This window comes from Wolffia australiana, chromosome 20, assembly GCF_029677425.1.
Source record: "Wolffia australiana isolate 7733 chromosome 20, ASM2967742v1".
Taxonomy (NCBI): Eukaryota; Viridiplantae; Streptophyta; class Magnoliopsida; order Alismatales; family Araceae; genus Wolffia; species Wolffia australiana.
In genome coordinates this window covers 4858688-4884798 of record NC_135854.1, presented here as the reverse complement: position 1 = coordinate 4884798, position 26111 = coordinate 4858688, and the positions used below count along the sequence as shown (strand labels likewise).

The 26111-nt window shown below is 41.3% G+C and overlaps 4 protein-coding genes across 4 annotated transcripts; 1 reads left to right on the top strand and 3 right to left on the bottom strand.

Annotated features, from left to right (window-relative positions):
• Positions 1 to 545: 545 nt before the first annotated feature.
• Positions 546 to 3038, top strand: LOC144716242 (pentatricopeptide repeat-containing protein At2g20540-like). Its single transcript, XM_078591340.1, has 2 exons — positions 546 to 983; positions 1306 to 3038. The coding sequence occupies exon 2, from the start codon at positions 1309 to 1311 to the stop codon at positions 2887 to 2889; it is 1581 nt and encodes a 526-aa protein (XP_078447466.1). The 5' UTR covers positions 546 to 983; positions 1306 to 1308; the 3' UTR covers positions 2890 to 3038.
• Positions 3039 to 3559: 521 nt separating this feature from the next.
• On the bottom strand, positions 3560 to 9580 carry LOC144716240 (chloride channel protein CLC-b-like). The gene is made up of 6 exons (XM_078591339.1): positions 7605 to 9580; positions 6807 to 7007; positions 6550 to 6727; positions 5839 to 6359; positions 4656 to 5763; positions 3560 to 3856 (listed from the first exon to the last, which is right to left on the bottom strand). Exons 1-6 carry the CDS (start codon positions 7772 to 7774, stop codon positions 3737 to 3739), a joined length of 2298 nt encoding a protein of 765 aa, XP_078447465.1. The 5' UTR covers positions 7775 to 9580; the 3' UTR covers positions 3560 to 3736.
• Positions 9581 to 12278: 2698 nt separating this feature from the next.
• Positions 12279 to 15442, bottom strand: LOC144715982 (Galactose oxidase/kelch repeat superfamily protein). The gene is made up of 4 exons (XM_078590946.1): positions 15293 to 15442; positions 14736 to 14815; positions 13677 to 14655; positions 12279 to 13038 (listed from the first exon to the last, which is right to left on the bottom strand). Exons 3-4 carry the CDS (start codon positions 14159 to 14161, stop codon positions 12414 to 12416), a joined length of 1110 nt encoding a protein of 369 aa, XP_078447072.1. The 5' UTR covers positions 14162 to 14655; positions 14736 to 14815; positions 15293 to 15442; the 3' UTR covers positions 12279 to 12413.
• Positions 15443 to 19825: 4383 nt separating this feature from the next.
• LOC144716068 (putative inactive purple acid phosphatase 27) lies at positions 19826 to 24942 on the bottom strand. The gene is made up of 12 exons (XM_078591089.1): positions 24642 to 24942; positions 24193 to 24284; positions 24043 to 24115; positions 23825 to 23947; positions 23597 to 23689; positions 23193 to 23322; positions 22892 to 22973; positions 22677 to 22809; positions 22102 to 22307; positions 21893 to 22018; positions 20998 to 21307; positions 19826 to 20361 (listed from the first exon to the last, which is right to left on the bottom strand). Exons 1-12 carry the CDS (start codon positions 24849 to 24851, stop codon positions 20056 to 20058), a joined length of 1884 nt encoding a protein of 627 aa, XP_078447215.1. The 5' UTR covers positions 24852 to 24942; the 3' UTR covers positions 19826 to 20055.
• Between the last annotated feature and the right edge of the window lie 1169 nt (positions 24943 to 26111).

The following is a 26111-nucleotide window of genomic DNA, read 5'->3' as shown; positions in this document are numbered from 1 at the left end:
TCATTTGATCAAGGAAATACAATCGCCTAGTAAAAATCCTTAAAATGAGTAAAAATATAATTAACCTTCCATAAAATCTGAAGTTAACCCTTTACGCTGTAAAAATTTCAAACTATATCACAAAATGATTCATCATGTCCAAAGTACCTTCATATATCATCTTATGCTTCAGTATTTCAGGTATAAATCATACAGATACATATTATTTCAACCATATAAAGTCATGAACCCATCATAAAACGATTTTCATCTCGCTTATCATTGAGTTTTGGATGTTGATATTGTCAATAATTTATATTTGTAGTAAACATTGACCTCAAGAATGGCTCTCATTCTATGTACATTTGACTATGTTCTCCAAAAATGAATGTTCATCTTCTAAAACGTATTGTAATAAGATAGTTATTTTATATCTCATTATCCGAAGTCACATTTTCATGGTTTATAATGTTTTGTTTCATAATTTTAATGTCTCGTACTCGCATGTTAAAATTTCATATTTAATCGAGTCCTTCATGTTATATTTGCGCGCCTTGTTCTATAGTTCATGCCGAAGATTGAGAAGAACGCAAGGGAAGATCCGAACGAATTGCATGAGAAGTTGGAAAAGATGTGGAGATTGAGATTTTGTTGCTGGCGAAGTTCAATTGAGAGGGATACTATTTGATTCGAGGTGCGGAGGTGAGAATTTCTGGTCACAGACCAGGTGAATTTCGTATTTATAAGGAGGATTGCGTAAGAGAAAGTTGGAAGAGATGCTGCTGCTGTTAAAGCTCGATCCATTGAGATTCATATTGATTCGAGGAGCGGAGGCATGAGTTTCAGTTCACAGACGAGGTCAATTCCGGATTTTTAAGTAGGATTGCGTAAGAGAAAGTTGGAAGAAATTTTTGAGATTGAGATGTTGTTGCCGGCGAAGTTTAATACGGAGAGATTCATGTTGATTCGAGGAGCGGAGGCGTGAATTTCAGTTCACAGACGAGGTGAATTTCGGATTTTTAAGGAGTTTGTCGCTTCTTAATGGAGTGAGATTCTCAAATCTTTGGCATTTATCTATCTTTTCACTTGAATCTTTGAAGCGGCCGAGTTACAGATCGTGTATTTTAGGGTTTAATTGTTTCCCATGGCATCTAAGTTCCGCGAGATTAATTGGTTCATCATTCCACGTCGATCATTGAAGCGTTGCAATTTCGATCGTGAATTTTAGTTTTCGCAATACGCTCGGTTTGTTTGCTTGATCTCCACCAAATGCATTTAACGGATGGATAGTGATCGAGACACTTCGTTCATCATCATTTCCTCCAGTTTATGCTGTTCCGGAGATTCTCCTTCTCATCGATCATATCCAATGGAGCCTCAAATTCAAACTACTGTACTGCCATTGCTGTTTGCTCAAATTCAAAGAATTGGATCGCCAGCAATCATCTGTACAAGAGACATCCACGACTTCAGAGACTGGAAGCTTGCAGAAATTCTCCATGGCTCTTCTTCCCAATGCTGGCCTACACAATTATCTCTGGACTCATCAAGAACTCTTTTGTTGCAAGCCGAGTCCTCCATTTGTGCTGCAGCCTCTCGCCGCCGGCTTCATCGTCGGCAGCCATGATCTTCAATCAGCTACAACGTCCCAACCTCTTCTCCTGGAACACCATGATCAAGAGTTTTGCAGAATCAGAGAACCACTGTCCTTCCATTGCCATCTCCCTCTACCTCCAGATGCTTTATTATGGTTTTCTACCAGATAAATACACATACCCTGTTGTTCTAATGGCTTGCAGATCTCCATCAACATCATTTACAGGAAGATTGATCCACACCCATAGTCTAGTTCTTGGGTTAACAGAGGATTCCTTCGTCCAGACAGCCCTTGTGAACATGTATCTGAGGATGGGGGATAGTGTTAGTGCCCAATTGGTGTTCGACAGAATGAACGGCCGAGATGTCGTCTCCTGGACAGGTTTGATCTCTGGTTTGGTCGATTGCGGGGAACCCGAGCAAGCTCTTGAAGTCTTCAAAGCTTTGCGAAAAGACCCTTTTATCAAGCCAACTGTACCAACCATGATCTCTGCTGTGGCAGCTGCTGCGGATCTAGGAGCTCTGAATCAAACTTCTGCTCTCCATGGGCTTTTAGAGAAGACTGGCCTCATGGGTGACACTTTTGTTGGCAATTCTCTGATCAACTCTTATGCAAAGTGTGGCGCCATCGTCGCTTTTTCAAGAATCTTCCATGTGATGAAAGACAGAGATCTTCTCTCCTGGACAGCAGTGATCTCTGGGCTCTCTGCTAATGGGATGTCGAGAGAGGCGCTGGTGGAGTTTGCGAGCATGATCAGCCATGGAGTTTTCCCTGATGAGGTAACCTTCGTTGCGGTTCTCTCGGCTTGCAGCCATGCAGGCCTTGTCAAAGAAGGATTGGAGAATTTTGAAATGATGCAGGGTAAGTACAGTCTAGTGCCGGGGCTGAAGCACTACGGGTGCATGGTGGATCTCTTTTCTAGAGCTGGGCTACTTCATCGGGCTTTCGAGCTCGTCTCTGCCATGCCAATGAAGCCATCTCTGGCTGTGCTTGGGGCATTGCTTAGCGCTTGCAGAGCATCAGGGGAAGTGAAGCTGGCTGAGACAGTTGGTAGAATGATTTTTGCATTGGGTGTAGATGTCGGCGGCGGACCGATAATGCTGTCGGGTATGTATGCCAGTGAAGGTAGGTGGGAGGAGGCAGCGGTGGTGAGAAAGATGGTGGGAGAGGAGGATGTGGGAAGGCATGCGAGTGAGAGCTGGATTGAAGTGGAGGGTGTCATTTACAGGTTCATGGTACAGGATGGGACGAAACCTGGGTTAAGGGAGATTGCGTCTGCTCTGGATGGGTTTGCAAAGGATGGATGCTGTTGAAAGAACACTAAGATATCTTTGATGCTCTGAGAATTTAGGAAAATTTAAAGGTGTTGGCGTTTGTTTTAACTTTTCCCTACGATTTTCTAGGGATTTTTTGTTGTTCATTCAAGGTGAAGTCCACTCGACTGAGAATGACTTCTTCGACAGGCTTATATCCTTTACTTATTCGAGAAGAAAGAAGTGTCCAAGGGAAGAGAGCAGATAGATTAAGGTTAAAAAGGAGCGTCTTATTTGTTTACATTAAGAGTGTTTTTACCTTAGTATTCTTTTTTTTTATTGTATTACTGTGCAGGAGATGCAGAAAATAAAAATTTTATTCCCACAGAGACAAATACTTCAGATGCATTCTCTTATAGGAAACACTACGATTATTCATTCTGTTTCATTTTTCAACCTCTCTTCCCTCGTGTGAAATGTTATGGAACACATGACAAAGAAACGATGAATAGGAATTAGTTAAGAATGCTGGTTGTAAGTCCACGATCGTGTTCCCCACACAATCCTATTTTAGGTACGTCTCTTCCCCCTCCCACAATCCTATTGTGTTCTCTCTCACTCTCTCTCTCTCTCTATCTATCTACCTACCTACCAGTGAATCTATCCATCGATATATCTATCAAATATATTTTCGGACTAGATTCCACTGTATTTAAAAAAAAACTTGAAATTCCATTCAATATCTGTTTTTATTCATTCATGCAAACATTACTAACAAACCCCATGTGGGCTAGCACACAATAGCAGCTATAACAGGATTTTCTCGCTCCTTCCTGGGAGAATGGCCGGTTTTTAAAGAAAATAGATGACAAAGAATAGTGTATACCAAGCTGTAATGTTGAACGAGCTAAGGGGTGAATTTCTCTCTGTTCCCACTTGCTTTTCTGCTTGCTATGTCGGGAAACGCATTTAGAATATTGTGAGCCCTTAAGTCCTGCCTTGTCAGTATCCCAACAAGTGTTGACGCCTGCATTGGTCAGATTCCAGAATAAATAGTATGAATAAAGATTCAATATCCATTTTATGAGCTTGCATAAGATTGTTTTTTTCTCTTTCAAGATGGCACTGACTTTGTGGATGCAAATGAGCAGTCATCTATGTCTGTCCTACCCTACTCTGCTTCTCTCTCCCTATCTATCTATCTATTGCTTTATCTTTCTCTCTCCATTGCATTCTCTTTCTCTCTCTATAGCTTTCTCCTTCTCTCTTATTTTCTCTCTCTCTCTCGCTCATTTTATGTCTCTCTATTGCGTTCTCTTTCCCCCTCTTTCTCTCTCTCTATTGCTTTCTCTTTCCTTCTCAACCTCTCTCTATTGCTTTCACTTTCTCTCTTTCCACTGCTTTCTCTTTCCTTCTCAACCTCTCTCTATTGCTTTCACTTTCTCTCTTTCCACTGCTTTCTCTTTCCTTCTATCCCTCTTTTTTATTGCTTTCTCTTTTTCTCTCTATCTACTTCTACTTTCTCTTTCCTTCACTCCCTCTCTCTCTACTACTTTCTCTTTCCTTCTCTCCCTCTCTCTATTGCTTTCTCTTTATCCCTCCCTCTCACACACTTTCCTCAGATTCCTTGACTCTACAATACAACCGACCCGCCAGTATCTATCTTCTATCTCTGTTTCCATCTCTATCTATATCTAGTCCCTACTGTATTAGCCCATCCACTTACTTTCCATAGGTTGACGAGTGTCCCAAATGCTTTTGTCTTCTTTGTTTTGGTAGGGATGCGGCTTACTTTGATATTGACTGAAGTGTTTTGGTTGTCTTACCTCTGGACGAGGGTACTTGGCCACAATCAGCAGATGGCGTAGCGCGACTTGCCGGAACAGCACCACTGCCTTGGACACAGACGTGCTATCCACCACTGTGTGCGCAGTCAAGTTGATGAACGGATGTAAATCCACGTACATCTCCATCTCCTCTGCCGTGAAATCCATTTCCTCAATGCTTTGTGCCCGCTCTGCAAGCTCGCCAGTTCCGAAAACCTCCCTCACCTTCCATTCATCCATTCTTCCACCCTCCTTCAAGAACCACTTCTTTCTTAGAGCTGCAATGATATGAGACCTCAGCACCAGCCCATGCAACTCAGTTGCCATCGTCCTAGCACAGCGGTCAACCACTGGAAAGCCGCTGTGGCTGGTGGTGGTAAGCACCTCCATCAACCGAGACACCTTCTCAACACTTGAAACAGAGACAACAGCAGGCTTGGCTGCTGCGAGCTCGCCGACAGTGAGGTTCCTCATCCATGGCTCTGGGTTTGGTTGCAGGAATGGCAGTCCCTTCAGTTCAAGGATGATCTCATATATGCTGGGATTGAAACAGTCTCCCACAGTCTTGGCGATGAGGAGGACAATCATGGTGATGGGTAGAAGCAGCAGGTTGTTGGTGAGCTCAAGGAAGATGACGCAGAGCGAGACTGTCATGCGCATGGACCCGGCCATGAGGGCGGCAGCACCTAACACGGCGTAAAGCCCTTGGTCCATCTTGATGAAGCCACTTGCCATGACGGCAATCAGGCGACCGTACCCCGAGCCCATGAGGATGATAGGCAAGAACAGGCCGGAGGGTACGGCAATACCAAAGGTGATCAGCCCAAGAACGCAGTAGAAGGCAAAGAAGGCTGTCAAAGCTGCAGTCCCAAACTCCCCGGCTGTTGCAGTGGAGAAGACACGTCTGACAGCATCGTCGTTTGTTGAGTGCAGCAGGGTGGCAAGCTCATTGTAATATCCAGCAGGGCAGTTGAACCGCTCCAAGTTGCCAATTGAACCATTCGCTGGGTTTGGTGAGCACTTGGCAAAGAATGGCAATGAATAGGCAAATACAGAGGTGAAGATGGAGACAGACAGGCTGAGTAACAGCTTTGCAGCCTTCCCTTTCCTGTGTTAAAGAGCACATGATGTTATGTTTTGGGCTCAGTTAGGAGGTGAGATGTTTAGAGAGACAGAGGCTTACTCATTGATAAGGCTATAGAGCCGAAGGACCTTGTGGAGGAGGAAGTTGTAAAGGCTTCCGAGAATGCCTCCAATGACACCGACAGCAATGATAGGGAGGATATCAGCAGGGTAGTAGTGGACCTCTACATTGCTCACGTCGAAGAGGATGAGTCCGCCTCGTCCAAAGAGCCCGCACCGGCCAGACTTACAGAGCTCTGTGGCTCCGCGAAGCACCACCACAACAATGGCAGTGCTGAAGAAAGTCCTCCAGAGAAGGGCAGGCCGCCACCAGGTGGCCACCTCTTCCAGGGCGAATAAGACGCCGCCAACTGGCGCTCGAAAGGCAGCACAAACACCGGACGAGGCTCCCATGGTGATGAGGTCTCGCCTGTCCCGATCATTGTCAAAGTGTCGGAGCCATCGACATCCGCGGCGATGGCGCTGCCCCAGCTGTGCTGCAATGCAGGCTCCGATGTGGACCAACGGGCCTTCCTTTCCCAGGTCCAATCCTGATGACACTGCTCCAATACTTCCTATGATCTGAAATCAGAATCCCATGGTGGAAAAAAATTACATTTTCAGCATGCTTCCATTGTCCAAACAATGAAGATGATGGCATGATGATGATCTGGTTGGAAATGGCAGGGTTTGTAGTTGAGAGGAAAATAATAACAATAACTCGGATGCATCAGATGATAATGCTAAGGAAACCCGAGGTATTCAATTGAACCTTGACGAAAAGGACTGATGGGCTGAACATATCGGGTGTGTCTACACCGTTGAGGTAAGCTTTGATCTCTGGGATTCCGGGTCCGGCCGCAGTGGGTGCAATCCCGACGCAGAGAATGGCTGCCACTGAAGTCAATGCGAGGTTGACCAAAGTCAAGTAGCTCAATCCTGCAAAATACCTGGAATTGGGGAAATAGCTCTCGTGAGTTTTTTTCTATGTCAGTGGAAAAGTCAACGGAAGGTCTTCTCAAATGTCACCTCTTTTGGTCAACCAGCGCGCTTACGGTGATCATCTTCTGGCCGGCAATGTTTTCTACGGCGAGATTGATGAGGGCGGCGATGCCGCCCGTGAGAAGACCAATGAGGAAGGCCAGCATCCACTTGAGGAAGATGTATTGAAGGATCTCTTCTCGTGATCTGCTGCGCCAATTATCTTGGAATAGGTCGTTCTCAATGATCCTGTTCATCAGAGGAATATGATGATGATTAAGGTGGTAATGATAGTTTTGGTGATGATGATGATTGCTATTGATTTGATCGCAAGGGTCTTCGTGATGCGATCATGATTTTGATAATAACAATGGTTTTTAAAGTCAGCCCAAAAATGGTGTCGGCTGTGGTGGAGACGATGATTATGGTGAAGATGATGGTGCTATTGGTGGATTTAATCATTGTGGTGATGATGATTATTGTGTTGATTATGGGGTTAATGAAGATTATTGTGGTGGTAGTGGTGATGATGAATTCGAGGATTGGTGGCGATGAAGATGATGATTATGGCGATGATGAAGATGGTGGTGGTGGTGGTGGTAGTGATTGTGGATCGAATGCTTGTGCTGTTGACGAAAGATGATGATGTTATATTTCATGATTATGGTGATGATGGTGAATGTGATGACTACGGGATGACGAAGATCACATCAGTTATGATGGTGGAGATAATGATGGTGACAATTAGGATGATGGTGGTGATTGCTGTGATGATGATCATGGTGACTATGATGATAAAGTCAATACGAATGTTGCGCCAGGAGAAGAGGAAAGATTGGGATTTACTCGTAGTCGAGGCTCTCCATGTGTGAGACCTGGGCTCCGACCATTGCGAGGTCGGTGCTCGTCAGAGACGGGGTTTTCTTCAGCAGAGGCTCTTCCATTGAGCTCCATTCCTGGTCATGCCCTCTTCCTTCATCCCCGTCGACACGAGTGTGTGCCCCTTCTTCCTCCATCTTTAGAGAGAAGGTAGAAGAAAACCAAAAGAAATAGAGAAATGGAGAGGACTGGGAGAGATAGAGAGAGAATTGGAAGATTGATAAACAGATTACAAAGATGGGATCTCAATACACTCTTTCTTGCTGATACTGGAAGAGAGAAAGGAGGGTGGAGAGAGAGATATAGTGATAGATAGAGACGATGATATTGTAGAGAGAGAACTTTAGATAATTGAATTATGAGGAAGATGAAGGCTGGAAGAAACTTTCTTGGCAGTGTACTGCTGACAATCAAGAGAGAGAGAGAAGAGGAGACAGGGAAATTGTAGAGAGAGAGGTGTAGATAATTGAATAATGATGAATATGAAGGCCGGAAGAAGCTTTCTTGGCTCTCTGTATTGCTGATAATTGGGAGAGAAGAGAGTTTACACAGTGATATTGTAGAGAGAGAGATTAAGAAAATTGAATTATGATGAAGATGAAGGCTGGAAGAAGCTTTATTTTCTCTGTGCTGCTGATAATAGAGGGAGAAGAGGATACAGGGATATTGTAGAGAGAGAGATGTAGAAAACCAAATTGTGACAAAGATGAGGACTGGAAGAAGCTTTCTTGGCTCTGTACTGCTTACAATCTAGAGAGAGAGAGAGGTGTGGATGATTGAATTATCTGGAAGTTGAAGGCTGGAAGAAGCTTTCTTTTCTGGTGACAATGATGAGATAGAGAGAGAGAGAGAGAGAGAGAAGCGATGAAGCTCACTATCACTCTTTCCTGTTTAGGTTGGAAGAGAGAGAGACAAAAGAGACTAGATAAAACGATATTTTGGGTTCTGAGAGACGAGAATAGATGAAGATATCTACGCGCACTTTCCTTCTACCATCAGAAAAGATAGACAGAGAGAGAGAGAGAGAGAGAGAGAGAGAGATTATCTATAAACTAATACTGCAGATTAAATAAAAAGATACGATGAACGGCAGCCTTTCACAGCTGCTGGAAGAGATATGAGGGAGTCTCTTTGCAGGTTGAAGATTCTAGAGAGAGAAAGAAAGACGATGAAGCTCTGAATGCCCTCCTTCTGCCTTCCTTTCAATCACCAGCCCACAGAGAGATAGAGAGAGAAATAGAGAGAGCGGAGGGAATTTCCTTATAGATGAACACCGTAGAGATAGAGAGAGAGAGAGAGAGAGAATGGATCTCTTTACACCTTCTTTCCGATTGCCTTACATGTAGCGAATGAAAGATAGAGAGAGAGAGAGGTGGGACTCTGTGAAGTAGAAATATTGTAGAGAGAGAGAGCAGTGGAACTTTCTGTGTTGTGGAACTATTGCAGAGATAGCGCGTTGGGACGTTCTGTGTAGCGGAAATATTATAGAGAGAGAGAGCAGTGGAACCTTCTGTGTTGTGGTTATATTTTAGAGATAGAAAGACAGATAGATGGATATATAGATAGATAGAGAGAGAGAGAGAGAGAAGATGAAGCTCCTCAGACCGACCCTCTTCTGGGCTTGCAACGAGTGAGATAGAGAGAGAATATGAAGCTCCTTAGACCAACCCTCTTCTGGGCATGCAGCGAGTGAGAGCTAGAGAGAGAGAGATAGAGAGAGAATATGAAGTTCCTTAGACCGACCCTCTTCTGGACATGCAGCGAGTAAGAGATAGAGAGAGAATATGAAGCTCCTTAGACCAACTCTCTTCTGGGCATGCAGCGAGTAAGAGCTAGAAAGAGAGAGAGAGAGAGAGAGAGAGATATAGAGAGAGAAGCTGAAGCTCCTTAGACCGACCCTCTTCAGGGCTTGCAGCGAGTGATAGATAGAGAGAGAAAGAGGGTTCAGAGGATGCATAAATACCACCTGAGAAGATCCCCTCCGGCAGAAGAAGACAAGGCCAGCGGCGCCACCTTTCCGGCCGATTGGACGGCTAACTCCTCTGACCCATCATTAGCGCTAATCCCCTCCCCTAATCACGCTCTTAAGAAGGCATCTCTCTACTTTGACTTTGTCGTTTGTGCAGTCCAATTTGGTCAAATCTTACAATTTTGGGCCCCACCCAGCGCCTGGCACAGCCCAGGAGACGCGGCCCAAGAAGAAGCCCAAAGGTCAACCTCCGCCGCGTCCCACTTTATAATTTTGGGTGGTGGGTGTTGCACAGGCTATCTCTCCTCTGACGTGGCCTCCTCTGCGCCCGCCACCTGTCATCATCTGGAAGTCCACTTGCACTGCCATGTCTGATCCATTATGGGATTGGCCTGGCTTGTCGGCGCCATGCACACGACTCGGGACGGATGACGGATGACGGAATAGGACAGAAGAGATGGGATGGAATCTCGGTCAGTCATCTGTCATAGAGTCTGCCATTCCGTTCCTTTTCCCTCTGGTGGGTTGGACGAAGGACGGTTATAAACCTCGAGTAAATGACCGCGCCTAATGACAGGACGGGACGGTATTTAGGTCTGTCATCTGTCACAGAGTCTGCAGTTATGTTCCTTTTCCCTCTGATGGGATGGGCAGAACATATGACTGGACAGACGGAGGACGGTTATAAACCTCGAGTAAATGACCGGGCCCGATGACAGGACGGGACGGGGTTTTGGTCAGTCATCTGTCACATAGTCTGCCGTTCCGTTCCTTTTCCCTCTGGTGGGTTGGGTGGAACAGATGACTGATCCGATGGAGGACGGTTATGAACCTTAAGTAAATGATTAGCCCCTGATGACGGGACGGGATGGCATTTTGGTCAGTCATCTGTCACAGAGTCTGCAGCTTTGTTCCTTTTCCCTTTGATGGGCTGGGTAGAACAGATGACTGAGCGGACGGAGGATGGTTATAAACCTCGAGTAAATGACTGGGCCTGATGACGGGACGGGACGGGGTTTCGGTCAGTCATCTGTCACATAGTTTGCCGTTCCGTTCCTTTTCCCTTTGCTGGGCTGGGCGGAACAGATGACTGAACGGACGAAGGATGGCTATAAACCTTAAGTAAATGACTAGCCCATGATGACGGGACGGGACGGGGTTTCGGTCAGTCATCTGCCATAGAGTCTGCAGTTATGTTCCTTTTCCCTCTGGTGGGTTGGGCGGAACAGATGGCTGAACCAATGGAGGACGGTTATAAACCTTAAGTTAATGACTAGCCCATGATGACAGGACAGGACGGGATTTCAGTCACTCATCTGTGGCAGAGTCTGCTGTTCCGTTCCTTTTCGCTCCAATGGGGTGGGGACTGGATGAATGACTGCACTGATAGAGGATGGTTGTTAACCTAGGGTAATTGTGCGATGGCCGATGACAGGACAGAGCGCAACAGAACGGGGGTACTAAGGTTACTGTTGCGTTACAGATTCGAGGACAGGATGAAGAATTGCAGATGGTGAGGGACGGAAGAGGACAGATGAGACAGGACAGCATTTTGGTCCGTCATCCATCACAGAGTCTGCAGTTTAATTCTGCTTCCCTTCGATGTGCTGGGAAGAGGACAATTGTAACTTTAGAGCAGATCACACTTGCCTGATGACAGGACAGAATCGAACTCATGAAGGGTTTTGTCTGTTCGCTTTATGAGGTCAGGATGGATGACTGATGATGGTAAGGGACGGAACAAATGATTGGTCATTAGCCATCCACGAGCTTTAGAGTAAATCACCAGCACCAGCTGACGAAGAGAAATGAGAGACTTGAAAGCTTTCATTCTGTTCTGAGGTCAGGACGGATGACTGATGACGGTAAGGACGGATGACAGATAGTCATTCCTACATGAGCCTTATCCATGAATATAACATCTGCCTGAGATGATGTCACAGATGCCCAGATTATAAAAAGAGATGAGTGATCAGATGCAATCTTTACCACATTAAGATAGAGAGTACAACAGAGAAGGGAGGGCTTTGGTCCCAACAATTGAGGGTGCCAACAAAAATCTAGAGAGAGAGTACAACAGACACAGCTCTGATGATGCATAGAAAAGGGTAGAGAGAGAAACAGCAGCGGTGCTTATTATAGGAAGAAAAAAGGTAGACCACCGCCATGTGTAGAGATAAAGATAAGATGTACAAGTTTTGGGACAGAAAATTTATGTCAAATCAATAAAAAATAGATAGAGAGCAACAGAGGGAAGAAAACCTGGATCAGATAAGATAAAGGGCAAGGTTAATTCTGGTGAGATAATGAAACATCTATGCCCAACTCTAAAGAGAGAGATTGCGAGCAGAGTTACTCAATGATTCACTTTGATTTGATGTATATAATTGGAGAGAGACATGCGCAGATATCGGATTACATACTGTAAGAAAAATTCTTACCAAAAAAATGGATCATTGCCAAAAGCAGATCGATAAAGATGGCTGTCATCACTGCCTTAGAGAGAGAAGGGCTACTCATTAAGGCAGATTCATCACCAAGTCGAGAGATGATGGAGAGCGCAGAAATGAGGTTACAAAGAGCAAGGAAGATCCAGAAGAGGATCAGTCCAAAGAGAGAAATAGAAGGAAGCGGTTACCACCTTGCTCTATAGAGAGCGAGAGAGAGCAGAGTTACTCAATGATTCACGCTAAACAGAAAAGAGGGAGACTGTACCAATCAGATTACAGCAGCAACAAGAAAAATCCGACAACCATCAATGCCAAGTCTAGAGAGAGAAAGTTATAACAAATATAGAGAGTAATGAGTCAAGCATGAATGGTGACAGAGCAGAGGCAAGACCCAGATGGCTTGATAGATGAGGTCCCCCACTGGCCTAATTCCAGATCGTAAACCAGCGTCTCGTAACCCGCATCCTGCTCCGAAGCCAACAGCAGTAGCTTCCCTTGCATCACCCCCAGCCTGAACCCCGTCCCGGCGGCGCCGCCCGCCACCGGCACAGACACTTGTCCCCACGTGCCCTCCATCGCCAAAAACACCGCCACCCGCCGCTGATCCTTCCACTCCATGCAGAACACCCTATCACCAAACGCCACGTGAGTGGTCACCATGACGCAGCCCTGCTTCTTCAGCTCCCCCCATGTACCCCTCTCGGGGCTGTACACATCAACCGATCTCGAGTTCCCAATTGTGAACGTTGACCGCCCGCCCATCACGTAAAGCTTTCCGGCGATACCGCAGGCAAAGCCCCCCCACCGCGGCCGCCGCAGGCTCTGGATCAGAGCCCAACGGTTGGTCAACGGGTCGTAGACTTCGGCACTTGAGAGGCTCTCCCCTGTTGACCCGTACCCGCCGACCGCGTAGACCAGCCCGTTGACCTCAGCGCAGGCAAAGTCAAACCGGGCCACATTCATCCTTGTCAGCTTTGACCATCTGCGTGTGAAACCCAGAACAAAATATCGTGAGAACTTTTCTCCGGGTGCTGCAGTAAGTAAAAAATTCCTCAGAATTTTCCAATTCATTAAATAAAAACCAAGAGTATTTATGGATACACGAGGATTAAGAAGATCACCCGAGAATCACACTAGATCATGTTCGTATTTCCACTACGTGCAAGAGGTTAGCGATCTTGTCGGTCGCGATTGGGATTTTAGATTGATCACACATCCCAGACCATAATTGTATTGCTCTGATCCAATCAAACGCACAGATCTTGAATGGTACATCGATAAGATCCGATCAAGAGGGCCAATCAATGCAAGATCGCTCGATCGGCCCAATGAATGGAATGGATTGCTCAGTTTAATCGAGTGCTGCCATTTGGCAAGCCCAATTATATTAATCTCTCTTTTCCCTGCTGCTTTACGCCACAATATAACAGCCCCTTCAGAGAGAGGGGAACTTTTATTATATTGTTATAATTTTTCATACCTGACAGATCATGATCCATCTTTTTCTATTCTCAAAAAGATTTATCAGATATAATAATCAGCCAATCCAATCGATCAGGTCAGTGATAAGAAAAAAAACATAACCCAATTTATCAAAAGACAGGGTTAAGGCAAAAGTACCTGTTGACCCGGGAATCATACTGGTAGACCTCGGATGAGACAGACCTATCCCCACCGTCCGTGGTGAAGTGTCCGGCCATGATCAGAAGATTTCCATCAAGAGTGACCACTCCGAAGCCGGCTTTGACCGGCCCGGGCATCGGCGGGACTGCCGTGTATCCTTCTTCGGACTCGGTCTTAACCTCCCAGTGGCTCCCCTTTCCATCTCTATCCCCCATCAGCAGAAACAGCCATTCCTCCAGCTTACCCAAGTCCTTTCTAATGGCCAGAAATTCTCTGCTTTGCAGATAAGCCCTCCACTGCTTCGAAACGGCGCCAACACGTGGCAGATGCTTACGTGGCACAAGGGCCAGGCAGTATTTTGCCACGTCATCAGGTAGACCAGGAATGAAGGGCTCATAAAAGTCAACTGGGTCCTTGGTTGACTCTGACAGTGTCTTTGGCAGCCTCAGCGGCCTCTCCTGGGCCGCTGGAGAGAAGCACATGTCTGATGATCAGATGACCCACCACCGACGAAGACGATGATGATGATGATCAATTTCGTCAAGGAGACGGAATATCCTCAGATGATCACTATACCCACCACCATGATGATGATGATGATGATCAATTTTGTCAAGATGAAAGAGTATCCACAGATGTGTCGATGTAAGCTAGAAATCAGACCACATATTTGATGATCAGCCGACGATGATATGATGATGGTGATTAATTGATTTTGTCTAGATGAAGGAGTATGACCACAGATTTTCGTGGAATCCGTCACCTAAGTGGACTTGTAAAGGCCACGGCTTAAAAGCAGATGCTGGACAAATTGTTTGAGACGCAAATCTAGCTGAAACGTCAGTTCTGAATAAATGTGGTCCGAATGCCATGCCCAAGCTGCTTCTTAGAATTGCCCCAAGTTTATCAAAACCAGAGAAATTAAATTTTGTCTTTTCTTGAAAAGCTTTATGTCCCTTGATCATCTCCCCACAAACTGCATACAAAACAGAAACTTGTGAGAAATTTGATAAAATGGTCTCTACTTGAAATGGAATCAGAAAGATGGGTTTTTACCGATCATGGCAGAAGATCCCGATTCAGGACTTAGCCTCCACCGGCATCCATCTTTTCGTCTCTCTATTGGGCAAAACAAGCTGCACAACCCAAAATTAAACAGGAAAGAGTATAATCAGGTTATTATCTCGGCTGTTCTAAAGATAGAAAATAATCACATATCACAGACTGGGACGATCCGCATCGGATAGAACTTAAAATCAAAGAAAAGGTAAATTCATAAGAATTAAAAGGATCAGATGAAAAAAGAAGGGTTGACATAGACGGAACAGATTACCAGGATCAAAGACTGGATCGGACATATAATTACACGGAAAATATTCCCAAATTTTAGGAATCCGGACCGATGGGAACCGAGGTGGATCAAAGAGGCAGAGAAATCTAATCAATGCATCAAGAACATGTGCAAGAAACGGAAAGATCTGATATTAAACTACTGATTCAACATACTGTTCGCCCAATTAGGGAAAAACGTTAGAACCCGATTGAGATCTCCGCAAACTAGAACCATAACGAAGTCGCAGGAACTTTCTGAAAAGAAATAAAACTTTTGTTACCTTGATGGAGAGAAGATCTAGCACGGGCTGGAAATGGGAGAGTTGGTGGGTTCTTATAATGGTGACAGAAGGAAGATGGGAGGAAAGAGGGTATGACAGAGATGACGAAGAAGATGAAAAAGGATGAAGAAGATAGAGCCGTCAGAGTAGACACACTAAGAACTAAGTCAAAAGACTAGATCTTGCAAGAGTTTGCGCACTAATTCACAGAAATTAGGGGGTTTTACAAATGGGTTTTCGAGTAAAATTTCGATCTTGCTCCACGATCTCATTTCGCTGCACCCATCATTAACTCACGTCATCCAGAGACGACTGAAGGAGATGGGTTGCTTCACAGTCCCCTTTAAACTGTAGAATTATTATTATACCTTTGATTCTGAAAATTCACTTTATATCCTGTTCTTAGTGTGTTAAATTTATTAAAGATAAATATTGCCCACCTGTTCGTCACGGATGATCCGCAAATGCTTATTGCATCTTCCCATTGTAGAAATTTGTATATTGTGTCAACTGATGAAGGGTATTTATTTGATAAGATGTAAAAAATTGAAGAACACAAATACATTTTGGATTCTCGTGGTAAAAATGTGTTTACTCTGCAAATAGGTGAAAGAAGGGTATTTGAGAAACTTTAAAAATTGTAGAACACAAGTGCACATTGGATTCTCATAGTAAAAATTTGTATACATTGCAAATAGTTGATAGAAGGGTATTTGAGAAACTATAAAAATTGTAGAACACAAGTGCATATTGGATTGCTCAGATTAGATTTGATTAAGGAAGGGTATTTAAGAAATTTTATAAAATACAAATTCCAATTGGATTGCTCAGACTAGAAATTTGCATACACTGCCAGTTGATAAAGAAAGGGTATCTGATAAAGAATAAAAATCGTAGATCACATGATTATTGGATTATCCAGAGTAGAAGTTTGTATATTGTGTCAATTGATGAAAGAAGGTATTTGAGAAAATGTAAAAATTTTAGTACAAAACTGTCCATTAGAGAGCCCAGAGTGGAAATATGTATAACGTGCCAATTAATGAAGAATATTTGAGAAAATGTAAAAATTATTGCACAAACTGCCTATTCGATTGCCTGGAGTTGCAATTTGTAAACTGTCCCAATTAATGAAGGGTTTTTTAGAGAATGTAAAAATTGTAGAATACAATGCCTATTGGATTTCTCAGATTATAATTTTGTATATTGTGCCCATTGATGAAGGAAGGGTATCCAGGAAAATGTAAAAATTTGTAGAAAAAAATTATTCAAACTACCACATCATATATTTGTATAGTGTGCCCATTGATGAAGGAAGGGTATTCAGGAAAATGTAAAAAGTTGTAGAAAAAAATTATTGAATCGACCACATTATATATTTGTATATTGTGCCCATTGATGAAGGAAGGGTATTAAAGAAAGTATAAAAAAGTTTAGGAAACAAATGCTTATTGGATCGCACAATATATTTGTATATTGTGCCCAATGTTGAAGGAAGGATATTCAAGAAAATTTAAAAACTGTACAACAAAACTTCCTAAAATGGAATTTTGTATTTTGTGCCAATCAATGGAGGAAAGGTATTGTAAAAAATTTAAAACCCAAATGCCCATCGAAATTCACCAGGTTAGAAACCTGTATATTGTGCCCGTTGATGAAGGAATGATATTTAAGAAAATGTAAAATAGTTGTATACTGTTAAAAAGTTTGTATCATGTGCCCATTGATGAAGGAAAGATATTTAAGAAAATGTAAAAAGTTGTATACTGTGAAGAAGTTTGTATATTGTCCCCATTGATGAAGAAAATGTAGAAAAAATATGCTTATTTATTGCCCTGATTAGAAATTTATATACTATGCTAATTGATGAAGAAAGGGTACTTAGAGAAATTTTAAGAATTGGTAGAACAAAACTACCACTTAGATTGCAATCGCATAGTAGAAATTTCCACAATATGCCAATTAATGAAGGGTTTTTGAGAAAAATGTAAAAAAAAATGTATAACTATAAATAAAGAGCTAGTGGTGGACGCATCCTCACAATCTGGATATGTTGGAGAGAAGAGAGGCTGAACGGCTTGGAGGGACTACACTTTCCTGGCCACACGATCAATCTGGGCCCATGGATTGTACGGTTGAAAATCGCTTTCATTTGACAATGATGTGATAGGGCAAGAAACATGCCAAAAAACCACTGAAGAAAGTCCTGAATAATCTCTCATCCTTATCTCTGATGCAGAAAAACCCTTTTATACATTTTTTATTATTATGAGGAACGTTCCAAAGGAGCTTTCAAAGTTCTTTGTATCTTGGTTGTTTCCCACTTTGAGTCTACTTTTTTGAGTTATTTTACTGTGCGAATAAGAATATGCTAAAAGTGATGGCTTTCGATTTATCATAAATCAATCAGATATGGATAGGTACGAATTTCAAAGTTCATTGTATGTTGGTTGTTTCCCACTTTGAGTCTACTTATTTTGAATTATTTTACTGTGCGGATAAGAATATGCTTAAAATGAGGGCTTTCACTTTATTATAAATCAATCAGATATGGATGGGTACGAATTTCATGGTGTATGTAACCACTTTCATGTCCCCATTCTAACTTTTTCATGGTTTGGACTTACTTGATTTCGTGCAGAACCATCTTTCTTTGAGAAAATGAGCGACATCATTAATGTATTGAATGGTTATAAATTATAATGCGAAGAAAAAATATGGAAATATTCATTTCTTTATGTCGATGTATATCTTTCTAGAGTTTAGTGAAACTATTTGAAGGATTTTTGTATGTCTTGCTTTGTATGTAATGATTTTTATGATTGTGATTATTACACCACGGAAAGCTATTTCATTTTAGTACATGCATAGTTTGGACTTAATTGATTTCGTGCAGAACCATCTTTGTTTGAGAAAATGAGCGACATCATTAATGTATTGAATGGTTATAAATTATAATGCAAAGAAAAAATATGGAAATATTCATTTCTTTATGTCGATGTATATATTTCTAGAGTTTAGTGAAACTATTTGAAGGATTTTTGTATGTCTTACTTTGTATGTAATGATTTTTATGATTGTGATTATTACACCAGGGAAATTTTGTACATAATCTCAGGCCCCGGAAAGAAAAAATAAGGAATTATTTTTTTACCAATGACGGTTTGAATTATTTTTTTACTATCTGTACGGCCCGTGGACTCAATGACAGTCAGATTTTGGTTATTTTGATTAAAGCATAAGTGGATGGATATAAGTTTAAATATTAAACACCGGTGTTTACTTGAATAAATGAAGTGGAGTAAGTTGTATTATTCCCAATGACGGTTTATTGTATTAAATTGTTTGATTTTGTTGATATTCTTTGGACTATTATTGTTATTTCAATGGTTCATCAGTTTTACGTGGGTTTTTCAGAGTACCTTCTCTTGAACGGAATATATATATATATATATGTGTGTGTGTAAATAGATAACGACCCCATATGTCGCATTAATAACTAAGTAGAAGCAACGAATAAAAGTTAAAATTAAGATATACATAGTTAATATGACATCCAAGTGTATATTTTGCGATTTTATGCCCATTTCAACTTGGAAATAGTCTTGAAAGGGGTTCCTCTCTAATAAAGCAAACTTCCTAGAAGATAATTTTCCCCTCACACAGTTCATGTGCTGTGTGGCTGAATTTAACAAGGGGGGACTTGATTAGATTTATACAATGTTCACGTATGTTAACATTATCTTAGATATTAGGCATTTAATTTGTATTCTATATCTAATAGAGTGATAAAGGAGAGAGATGTGTTTATTTATTTTTATAATTTTTTTCTAACCCGTGATTATTGTATTGTGGGAGAATGTTCTATATCAGAGGTGTTTTATCCCAACTTCTTGACTAATATGCATATAAAATCCCATTGTTGGAAGGTATTCCATATTAAACTATGTAGTTTGGGTATTTATCAAGACCCGTTATACTAATTCAAGTCTATTCATGTAAAATCAGGTATAAAAAGAGGAATACATCAATAAATATATCAATCACCTCCAACAAAAAGAGTGTACTTAGACTAGTCTTTTGACCACGCATCGCACTCTGAATTAAAAAATATCCTCATCAATGAATAATGATGCAATTTTAAGGCTTTATTTTACCATCAGATCCATAGGAATGTTCTATTCTTGATTTGATTCACCCCAAGATGTCAGCTCTAATACCTAATGAGTTAAACACAAAGATTAATACATTTTAATCACTCAAATCGATGTTCTGACGACTTGATAACATTCAATCTTCAGTCAAAACTTGATCTTATATACTAAATCACACTCACAACTAAGTATTTGAACTCCACAGTAGTTATACGTTTTGATCACAACAAATAAAAAGAGAATAATCATTAATAACATCTGAAAGAAAACAATGCCATCATAGTCTTGTTAAAATCATTCACACATACATTACTACCTTCACAGTAGATATACATTTTAATCACAACAAATAACAAAGAGAGTAATTATTAATAGCATCTGAAGGAAAACAAAGCAATCATAGTCTTGTTAAAATCATTCACACATACATTACTACCTTCACAATTCCAATTATAGAAAAAATTCATCACGACACAAAAAAAGAAGAAAACACATATATGCATATCTATATAGGGAAACAAAAATAATAGAGAATGAGTGAGATCTAGCTAGTTATATCTAGATAGATGTATAGATAGATGGATAGATCTAGAGAGAGAGATAGAGGAATCAAGAAGCAAGAGTTGTGGGAGAGCAACCATCGTGGACGCAAGCGAGAACGTCTCTGTAGTCTCTGGAGATGGTGAAGGAATCATAGACGAGGCCGTCTCTGCTTTTCTTGTACTCAAACTGCAAGAAGGAATGGTTGTAGGCAGTGAGTTTGACAAAGCCAAAGTCAAAGTCTTTGACGAGACTCCACTGCGTCTCCACGTCACTGAATGTAGATAAGTGGCTGCCGCCGCCGCCTACGACGACGTGGATCGTCCCGTTGACCTCCCCCGAGTAGTTAGTCTTCTCTTGGTTCACACATTGATTCTGTCATGCCATGATTGATTATGATTAATGTGGTGACTCAAAAAATATGATGACTGTAAAATTGGTGGTTATGATTTACATTTAGATTGTGATGATGATAATTGAGATGATTATGGCATCAATGGCTTCATTTGCTTCATCCCTCATCATGGCATGATGATGACTATGACCAGGATGATTCCAATGAATATGATGATTGTGATGATGATGAGTGCCCTGACTCTGGTTCCAATCGCTACGAATATAATGATGATACCCATGATGATTATTGTGATGCATGTTGGCATGGACAATGAGCGCCATGAAAATGGTCACAGTAGTGATGATTATGATGATGGAGACAATAATGAAAATGAAGACGAGGATAGAAACGCGGAAGATGATTTTGTTGTCTTTAGTGATCAAGACAAAGACAATGACTATGATGATTGCCAATATTACAATGATGATGGCTGTGAAGATTGTAACTATGATGATAATAACAAATATTATGACGGCCAAAGGTGATAATAACAGTTTAGAAGATTTAGATACTTTCGGTCGCGATTAAAAGATGAGGATGATGATGTCAATAAGGATGAAGATAAAAATAATAACTGAAGATGAGGACGATGATTATTGCCATTTTTGGCATACCTGGTAGATTGGGCAAGTCCTCTCGTAGTTGTGAACATGCCCATAAAAGGCAATGTCAACCTTATACTTCTGCCACAGTTTCTGAAGGCTTTCCCTGCCCATGGGTTCAGCAAAGCTGCCCTCTTTTGCATACCAGAAATCAGACGAGTATCCGAGGACGCGATGGGCGGCAAATATCAGCCATGGCTGCTTCTGCCGATCAACGGATGCCAAGCACTGTTCAATGAATCTGTATTGCTCAGACCCCTCCCTCCAATCGTGCTCACTATCTGCCACGCAGAACTTGAACATGCCGTAGTCCGTGGCATACCTAGTACAAAATGAATTAATTTATTTAGCCTCTAAGTAAATTTGTTTTATCTGAGAGAGATAAATAGATAGAGATATATTGATAGATTGATAGCTAAAGAGATAGAGAGAGAGAGAGAGATTTTATTCTGGAAGAGATAAAATGACAGGGAGAAGAGAGATGGAGATAGATAGAGTCTATCTTCTCTGAGAGAGAGAGATATATAGATAGAGATATATCGATAGATTGATGGCTAAAGAGATAGAGAGAGAGAGAGAGAGAGAGATTTTATTCTGGAAGTGATAAAATGACAGGGAGAAGAGAGATGGAGATAGATAGAGTCTATCTTCTCTGAGAGAGATATATATATATAGATAGAGATATATCGATAGATTGATAGCTAAAGAGATATATATATATATATATAGAGAGAGAGAGAGAGATTTTATTCTTGAAGAGATAAAATGACAGGGAGAAGAGAGATGGAGATAGATAGAGTCTATCTTTGTAGTGATAAAATGGTAAAGAGAGGTGAGAAAGGGAGTGCGTTTAAAGCTTTCAAAATGCTTCTGAGAATGGGCAACCAAAAAAATTATGAGACTTTACCAGAATTTGGCTCTGTTTTCAGCGGGAACATAGAACATGGTCTCTGCCAGCACACCACATTCCCCGCCAGAGTCCATGGTATCGTAGAAGGATCCTGACCCAGGCCAGTCTCTCTCATGGTTTCCACTGCAGGAGAAAACAGAACATTTTTTTGATTTTAGTTATAGATGAGTACAAAAATCTAGAATAATATGAAGGGTAAGACAGACCTGGCGGTCATATAAGGCACAGTGGACGCGATGGGCTCCACTTGTGAGGTGAACTGATCCCACTGAGAAAGGTACCCATTCGCATAGGACATATCTCCAATGTGGAAGACTATATCAAAATTTTCGAGGTCCTTGATGAGCTGATCAGTTGTGTTCAAAGACCCTGGCTGGTAGTTGCTGTACTCATTGGAACCGTCGCGTTCGGCCTGTAAACCAAAGGAAAATTAAAAATCAGCAGGCTCTAGTGTTTGACATGAACATGACACGATGATGATGAATCATCTTCATCGGCATCATTCAGTTTCCAAGAGCTGACATTGTCCTTGGAATCGTCATCCATGGGTTGTCAAGATGAGATGGAACATTTGAATATTTCAGCATAATTATCATCATCATCATCTGATTACCAACTGCAATCGTTATCATCATCGTCGTCATTCGTTTAGTCCCAAACATGGACTATGGCAAGATTTTGGGATGATTGTAATGATGAGATATTTGCTATAGTCTTCCAACCCAAGCGGGACACATGAACGACTGAGGTTAATGTATGGCTGCAAAATTAAGAATATCACCTTTCCCATGTCGCCAAAAATGATGACCCTCTGAAGAGAATCTTGCCCCGGATAAGGTGATGCCTTGAAGGAATATTCCTTGCTCCATACGAGGGACCCATCTAGAAGTTGATGTCCTAGCTTGTATGTATAACTGAAATATTTATTTTTTTCAATGTTTTTTCTTGTTAATTCACGCTTATTCTAGACAAGAATAACGATCTGGCCTTTCATACCGAGCGTTGGGCCAGAGATCTTTCAAGAAGCTTGTGTGAATGTAGCCAGGGTCTCTCCATCCCACGGTACGTGCTGGTGCGCCTGAAAATGAGACATTCAATCTCATTTTATTGATATCAGCAATTACAAAAAAATGCAAAAAAGAATCAAGCATTTCGGGGCAAACGCTTAACTTCTATGAGCAGTTTTACTATTATTTGTGGACAGTACATATTTTTTCCAACTCATAATGGTATTCATTATGTATCAGTGGACGAAAAGTGTGTCACAATAAGGAGATCAAAAGGGAAAGATGCATACCGCACATGCTGTTACGCTTGAATGTCAATGTACCAGCAGGTGAACGTGTCTGGGGACCTCCCTTTGGCCCCCATTCCACAAAAGGAAATGCTTCATCTATGCGATACCCGCTCGTCCATGTGACCACCATCTGCATGAAAATAAACTTTCAGCGGTGAATTACCGGACAAAATAACACTTATTCATCGAATAAAATAAAATCACATATATAACTAATTTTAAAAAAGATACAAGTCTCATTCGAGAAGAAAATGCTCCCCCAAGAAATATGTAATTAGTGGGCTCCATAAATGCTCCCCCAAGAAGTATGTGAACGAAAGATGGCAAAAAAAATTTGACGGAAAGAGAAATATATCATTACACAGGGAGAATAATAGAGATTCAGAAGCTTGTTATGCACGTACCTCATCCCAAACCTTTCCATGGGAAAGGCGAGGATACACGGGTGCCTTAGGATTGGCAAACTTGAGAGAATTTGATACTGAGACGAGTTTTGGCTGTTAGATAAAAAACATGGGTTAGCTCAGAGGGAATATATATTAATTTAAAACACGCTCCTTCTACTTCAGGGAAGGTGCTAAGATTTTGATGAAAGATTTGACATTGAGCAAGGAGTTGAGTGAAACCCATACATCAAAAAGCCCGCCGGAGAACAATGCAAAAGTAAAGTCTTCTCTTTGGTTAATAAGTTGAAGCTTCAGAAGACTTCTTCCCGTCTCCAGGAACCTCGGGTTCGAATAATTTGCAAATTGATACTGAAATCACATTGTAAATCGTAGGTTCAGGAGATATTTTCCCTAAATGTTTGGTTAATTTCGACAATAAAGAGGAAACAGTAAGAATGCTGAACCTTAATTGGCGCAGAGCAAATATGAGGTGCCTGCACCCTTGGATTTTCGTCTTCACCATAGCAAGAGGACGAACTATCAGAAGCAACATCGCAGTTAATAGTCGTGAAGCCCAAGAGTGGTAGAGAGGGAAGGCGAGAGAAAGAAACTACTTGAAGTTTGCCGGCGAGAACACACCAACCCAGTCATCATTGGATGGATTTGGGGACCAGAGTTCCACCGTTACCCATTCGACATCGTCCCCCTGCAACTCAGGTCCACTTCAGTGAAGCAATTTGATAGAAAACCACAGTTTAATCGCTGAATTTCCAACTGACAAATCCCACTTTCACTAATATTCATTGCTCAAGTACACTTCAATAACTTTTACAAAACTCAAGTCAATCATGATAGAATTCACCGACTCTTCTGAAATTCTCTCATAACGTGCAATATTTAAAATGCAACTTGACTTCCAATTGAAGCAAAAATAAAAAATAAAGTCCCACGCGTTGAAAAACTTCAAAAAAAAATAAATCCGTCGACACTGTCCACAAACTTATGAACGACAAAACCTTGTTTGTTGCTACGGTCAGCGTTACGATGAACCGAAAAGATTTACCTGCAAACCGAGAAGCCGAGGAGAAGCCTTGATATACGCAGATTCGTCCAGCGCAAGCGACGCCTTGTGAATGGCGATCTGCGATAGCGGCTGCACTCCGGCAAACTCCTGCTGGAATTTGGCCCCCGAAACGGCAATCGCCGCTAGAAATTGAAGAAACATCGACGAAATCAGAACGCGCCGCGCAGTAGAACTCGATCGCCGCTCCATCGCCGCGACGATTTCCGCTCTGAAATCGTCGCAGACGAGATTTTGGGGAAGAACAGGGAGCCGCGAATTAGGGGAAATAATCGGATATTTATACCGAATTGGATTGCATTTTCTCTACTTTGACGAGTATAACAGAAGCCGAGAGATACGGAGTTTGGTAACTCTGTCCGACGTGGCTTAACTGACTCCACGTGGCCGAATAAATTGGTTTCTTCAGATTAAGAGAATAAAGTTTAACCATAGGCAATATTTTCGCCCTGTATGAAGTCTCGGTTTTAAATGGGTATTTAACATTCAAATCCATTCAAGATAGTTATATGTGGCCGAATAATTACGTTACTCAGATTATATCAAAAAATTTTACCATTATATATGTTACATGGATAAGTAATTTATTTTGATTAAAACTTTAACTTTCAACCATATGTAATATATTTTTCTGGTGTAAAGTCACACTTTAGAATAATTATTCAAACTTTCAATTCATCTGGCATAATTTTCAATTTAAGTTTTCATTTCTTCTAGCATAGTTCTAGATAGCTGATCAATTGATTTCTTTAGATTATAGACATAAATTTCAACCATACGTAACATATATTTGTCAGCGTAAAGTTCCACTTTTAGACATTTATGTAAAATTTGAATCCATGGGCATAGTTCTGCGTGGCGGGATAACTAATTTCAATGGATCGCAAACTTACATTTCAGTCATAAGTAATATATGATTTGGATGTAAAGTCTCAATTTTAAATGGAAATTCAAGTATTCAATTCATCCAACATTGTTCCATGAGGTTGAATAGTTCATTTACATATATTAAAGACTTAAATTTTAACCATGTGTAATGTATCTTTCCCAACAAAAAATATCGCCACTTTAATGAGTATTTAAATTTTAAACCATCTTGCATAGTTTCACATGGCCGAATAATTAATTTCTTTGGATCAAATCCTTGAATATTAATCATATGTAATATATCTTTCCCAGTATAAAGTCCCAGTCTATAATGGGTGTTTAGAATTTACATCCATCCAGGATAGTTCCACATTTCTCATTAATTAATTTATTCTTATTAAAACCTCAAATTCAGGCATATGTAATATATTTTTGCCAGCATCTAGTCCCACTTTCAAAAGGGTATTTAAAATTTAAATCCACCCAGGATAGTTCCACGTCGCTGATTAATTAATTTATTCTTATTAACCCCTCAAATTCGGGCATATAAAATATGTTTTTGCTGGCATGTAGTCCCACTTTTAA

Coding starts and splice junctions, on each gene's coding strand:
- LOC144716242 (XM_078591340.1), top strand. CDS start 1,309: ATGCTGTTCCGGAGATTCTCCTTCTCATCGATCATATCCAATGGAGCC.
- LOC144716240 (XM_078591339.1), bottom strand. CDS start 7,774: ATGGAGGAAGAAGGGGCACACACTCGTGTCGACGGGGATGAAGGAAGA. Junction 6,728..6,806: donor GCGCTGGTTGACCAAAAGAG/GTGACATTTGAG, acceptor CCCCAATTCCAG/GTATTTTGCAGGATTGAGCT. Junction 6,360..6,549: donor CATCAGTCCTTTTCGTCAAG/GTTCAATTGAAT, acceptor TTCTGATTTCAG/ATCATAGGAAGTATTGGAGC.
- LOC144715982 (XM_078590946.1), bottom strand. CDS start 14,161: ATGTGCTTCTCTCCAGCGGCCCAGGAGAGGCCGCTGAGGCTGCCAAAG. Junction 13,039..13,676: donor TATGATTCCCGGGTCAACAG/GTACTTTTGCCT, acceptor TTTCACACGCAG/ATGGTCAAAGCTGACAAGGA.
- LOC144716068 (XM_078591089.1), bottom strand. CDS start 24,851: ATGGAGCGGCGATCGAGTTCTACTGCGCGGCGCGTTCTGATTTCGTCG. Junction 23,323..23,596: donor ATGGAAAGGTTTGGGATGAG/GTACGTGCATAA, acceptor ATTTTCATGCAG/ATGGTGGTCACATGGACGAG. Junction 21,308..21,892: donor GAAAACAGAGCCAAATTCTG/GTAAAGTCTCAT, acceptor ATTTTGTACTAG/GTATGCCACGGACTACGGCA.